Consider the following 4,575-nt stretch of genomic DNA (forward strand, 5'->3'; position numbering starts at 1 on the left):
AATAATAATAATAATAATAAAAATAGGTTTAAAAAAAAAATGCCATACTTTCCCCTGGCCCAGGTTCTGTTCCCAACCGTGGAATGCAGTCTTCTCTGCGTCTGCCCTTTTGTGCTGTGCTCGAGGGGAATCTTCTCACTTTACTGGTTTTACTAATAAACAGAAGTTACAAAGGTCCCCAAATCCTTCCAATGTGTTGGTTCCTGATCTATACGCAGATTCCTTTTTGCAGGAAAGTGCATGGGGCGCCAAAACGTTGGGTGTTAGAAAGCTGGCTGGCTCAGAGGCCTCAGAGTGAGTAGCATTTGACAGGGTCTAGCTTTTGTGTTACAGGACCAAAGAAGCTGAATCATGTTCATTAGAAGCTGCTGCACAAAAACCAACATACCAGTGTATTAATCTGTAATGAAAAATACGACTGTCAAGGAAAATGGCTATTCATTTCATTTGGCCAGGGCATTCTCTCCTTGTAGGAAAACTATACGGGAATTAAAATAATATTCAGAGAATTGTATTTATTGAGAAAAGGAACAGAATAAAAGGTCCAGTTTTATGATTCAAATATTTAATGGAATCACATTAAGCTTTAATAGAGAGATGAGACTATCTCTAGTACTAGAACCAGATAGTTTTGTACACACACACTTCACTTTAGAAATATTCACTTCCCAGGGTTTTCTTGGCTCAATTCCTGAGTTAGATATATTATTTCTTTCAGTAAGGTTTGCTCTGGCCAGAGACGTTCATTTCTGGTTTGATCCACTCTGGATTGACCCATAATATAATGATTACAAGACAATCTTTATTTTCAAGAATTTGGAGAGTATCTGTTGAACCCCAATACCGCTCAGCAAACATCTGCATACTAGACGCTGACAGTTAAATCCTCACTTACTTCTACTTATTCGTGAGGGGGGAAAAAGGAATGAGAAAAAAAGGAAAAGAAAATCATAAACAGCCCCCAATGCCAGGCAGCCTGACACGCAGCACACGCCCTCAAATCTGGTGAAGGAATAAGCGCCGTTTCCTACTCCTTTCGCCGAATGCAATTCAGAAAAGCATTACAGAGCACATCTCCTTCCAGGCTGGAAACGCTGCCAGAACGCAGCTCTAGCTTCGCCTCCGCCGGGGGACTCCGCCCTCTCCCCCGGCGCTCCAAGAGGAGACCGCAGGTCAGCGAGAATTGAAAACGCGTCTACTGGACCAGGTCTCCTGTTCATCTTATTTCCCCATCACTCACAGCACTCACTCCCCAGCTATTAAAACAGCAAAGAAAAAAAGAAAGAAAGAAAGAAATGTGGGAAGAATAAGACAGTAGGGTTAGGTTCGGGGAGAAGGGCTTCAGCAAAACACAGTTGCATCGCTCAGCCCTGGAAACTCATCCCGTCATCCCCACACTCTCTCTAGGGAATTGGGCCCCACTTCAGAGATTCAGAAACAAAAATTGTAGCGTCGAGATCGTTAAAGCCGAGTCTACTTCTTTCGCCGGTTGGGCCTCAGAGCCCCAAAGCCGCCCAGCTAGACAGAGCGACTGCACGGCGGGCCAGCGCGGGCCCCCAGCTCGAGGCTTCCGGTGGACACCGGGAAAGTGAGCGGCCTGCCCGTCCAGACATCAGAGGTCGGCCGCACTCCGAACCGTGCCTACAGGCGGGTCCGCAGAAGGGGGGCCGCTCCCCGCGGTCGCCCGGTCGGGTCGCGCCGGTCCTTTCTCAGGATGACCGCGTTCCTTCCGCCCAGAGAGGGCAAAGAGTCCCGCTCCCTCGTGTGCACCTCCCGCCCGCGCTCCGGAGCGCCCCCTAGGAAGAAAGCTAGAGCGGCAGCCACGCCTCGGTGGCGATTTTATTAGCGATCCGTTGGGGTGGCCCGGCTGCCGGCGAGCGGGGTTTCCCCGCCCCTCCCCCCTTCCCCTCCCCCCAGGCGGCCGGAACCTCCCTGCGGAGCGGAGTGATACCGGCGGCGGCGTAGAGCGCGGCGCGGCCTGGGGCGCCCGGGACTGCGCGGGGCGGGCGGCGGCGGAGGGAGGAGGGGAGAGAGGCGGGGCCGGGGCGGGTTGTTGTGAGGCGACTGCGCTACTGCCGGAGCGGGGCGGTTATGGCGGCTCCATATTAACAGCCTCCTCCTCCTCCGCCGCCGCCGTCTCCTCCTCCTCCTTTCCCTCCCGCCAGCTCTCTAAGCCATCTCCCCCTTCACCCTGACGCCTACCTCTTCCCCTCACCTTTCCCCCTCCCCTGTTCTACCATGCCCGGCATGATGGAGAAAGGGCCCGAGTTGCTGGGGAAGAACCGATCGGCCAACGGCAGCGCCAAGAGCCCGGCAGGCGGCGGCGGCAGCGGCGCCTCGTCCACCAACGGCGGGCTGCACTACTCGGAGCCCGAGAGCGGCTGCAGCAGCGACGACGAGCACGGTGGTAGCCTCGAACTCCTCCCCGCCAGCCCGCCTGCCCCCCTCCCTCCTCCCCTCCCCCAGCCCCCTCCCCTCGCCGCTCTCCCGCCCTCCCTCCCCTCAGAGCCCGGGCGCTGCGGTAGCCTCGAACTCCCGGTGCAGTGCAGCAGCACCCCCGCGACCCCCGTCCCTCCGCCCTCGACCAATCCTCCGCCCTTGCCCCCCCCCTCCCCGCCCCCATCCACTGCCATCTCCCGGAGTGCCCCGAGTTAATATCTTCCCATCCACCCGCCTCTTTCTCCATCTAGCGATTTTTATTTTTTATTAAGTGTCTCTTCCTTTTTCTTTCTTTTCTTATTTTTTATTTTTTTATATATATTTTTTGGCATTGCTTTGCAGATGTTGGGATGAGAGTCGGAGCCGAATACCAAGCTCGGATCCCTGAATTTGATCCAGGTAGATACATTTGCTTAAGCAAAATCTTATCTTCCCTTTCCTGGGCTTGGTTTGGGGTGGACGGGCTAGGGGTCCGGGCGTGGGGCCGGGAGGGGATGTGGGGTTGGGCTGGGCAGGCATCCGTGGTGGGGAGGCTGTCAGGCTTGGCCGGGCTGTGACACTGGGCGTGTGGGCAGATGTGTGCACTGCAAGGTTAACATGGTTCCCTTCGGAGGCCACTTGCCCGCTGGTGGCATCGCCTTCCTGACCCTTGAGCTGGAGCGGGGTCGGGGTGAGCAGAGGGAGACGACCCTTGGCGGAGTCCAGGGTCCGAGGCCGCGGGCTGGAGGAGCGGGCGTGCAGACTGTGTGGACGAACCGTGCAAATGTCAATTGCCACCTCGCTCGCCTCGGCACCGGGGCGGGCGGCGGAGGCCAGGGCGGCTGTCACCGGCCGGGGAAGCCAAGGGCGAGCCCTGCCGACCCGCGCGCAGCGGGGATTGTCTCTTTTCTTTCTTTTTGGCTAGGTGGTGTAGCTTTGGTCGCGGCAGCTCTGCGGAGTGCGGGAGCCGCGGAGAGAAAGGGGTGGGGGAAGGGGGTGGGGAGACGCCAGCGGCAGGCACACCTCGCTCGCCAGCCAGCCCTGGGAAGTTAGACCACAGGACAGTGGCTGCAGCTGCCAAGGAGACATTTTCTCCCCGAGCAGCCAGGTTCCAGCGTCCTCTGCCAACCCAGCTTGCGGGCTCCCTGTCTACTTTTCTCCAAACAGGCTCCCCGGCGGTCACGAGATTTCAGCTTGTGCGGGGATTGGGCGAGAGTTCCGCATATGGAGGCGCCCTTGCTGGAGCCTCTCGGAGTGGAGCGCGTTTCCTTCTCCCCACCCTGCCCGAGACCCTTCTCAGTTCAGGCTTTGGACAGACTTTCAGAGGGGCCCACCTTTTTATTTCCCTCCTTACAATTCGTCAATTTTTTTGCCCGGTGCCTGTTCATAATACTGCGTTTGTCAGACCTTCCATTTCTGTGTTACATATTAAAGAGTTTACTTGTATTTTCTTGGGGAGAAACAATGTTTAATTATTAGAATACAGAGGTGTATGTTTTGTCCCTCCTCTACCTGTTAGGAAATGCAAAATGATATTTATCTACCATTTGGATTTTAGATAGCAGCTCCTCCTCCTGTCCCAAATGAGGAGGATAAAAAGTAATGAGTGTTAAAATGATTGTCAGGACAGTTTCATTTTTAATAGGGGAAAACAGTGATGCAAGAGTGTTCACTAGATTTGGGTTGCCTTCTAAATGACCGGCTGGGAATACATTTTATTTAAAGACTATCAGTGTATATACTGATGGGCTTCAAATAATTTTAAATATTTTATGAAGCTAATTTTCTTTATTGATGTTGCTAGTAGGTGAATGGCACTGTCACACCACTCTCCTCCCTCTGGGTTTACTTGACATTTAGAAGGAGCACACTTTGGCTTTAAGAGACAATTCAGGCCAGGTGCCATGGCTCTCGCCTGTAATCTCAGCACTTTGGGAGGCTGAGGCGGGCAGATCACGAGGTCAGGGGATCGAGACCATCCTGGCTAACACGGTGAAACCCCGTCTCTACTGAAAACACAAAAAATTAGCCAAGCGTGGTGGCACGCACCTGTAATCCCAGCTACTCGGGAGGCTGAGGCAGGAGAATCGCTTGAACCTGGGAGGCTGAGGTTGCAGTGAGCCGAGATCACCCCACTGCATTCCAGCCTGGGCGACA

At 54.5% G+C, this 4,575-nt stretch overlaps 1 protein-coding gene across 5 annotated transcripts; it reads left to right on the forward strand.

The window, feature by feature from the left end:
* The first annotated feature begins 1,152 nt into the window (after positions 1 to 1,152).
* LOC111534534 (REST corepressor 3-like) lies at positions 1,153 to 3,864 on the forward strand. 5 transcript variants are annotated; one of them, XM_031935021.1, is made up of 3 exons: positions 1,897 to 2,407; positions 2,782 to 2,838; positions 3,344 to 3,864. In XM_031935021.1, the coding sequence occupies exons 1-3, from the start codon at positions 2,239 to 2,241 to the stop codon at positions 3,469 to 3,471; spliced, it is 354 nt and encodes a 117-aa protein (XP_031790881.1). In that variant the 5' UTR covers positions 1,897 to 2,238; the 3' UTR covers positions 3,472 to 3,864. The 5 variants fall into 5 exon arrangements, 1 of the variants encoding a protein (XP_031790881.1); XR_004228709.1 differs by having other exon boundaries at positions 1,902 to 2,407; positions 3,586 to 3,864; XR_002729128.2 differs by having other exon boundaries at positions 1,913 to 2,404.
* The last annotated feature ends 711 nt before the right edge of the window (positions 3,865 to 4,575 follow it).

The sequence above is a fragment of the Piliocolobus tephrosceles genome, unplaced genomic scaffold (genome assembly GCF_002776525.5).
Source record: "Piliocolobus tephrosceles isolate RC106 unplaced genomic scaffold, ASM277652v3 unscaffolded_16073, whole genome shotgun sequence".
In the NCBI taxonomy this organism is placed as follows: Eukaryota; Metazoa; Chordata; class Mammalia; order Primates; family Cercopithecidae; genus Piliocolobus; species Piliocolobus tephrosceles.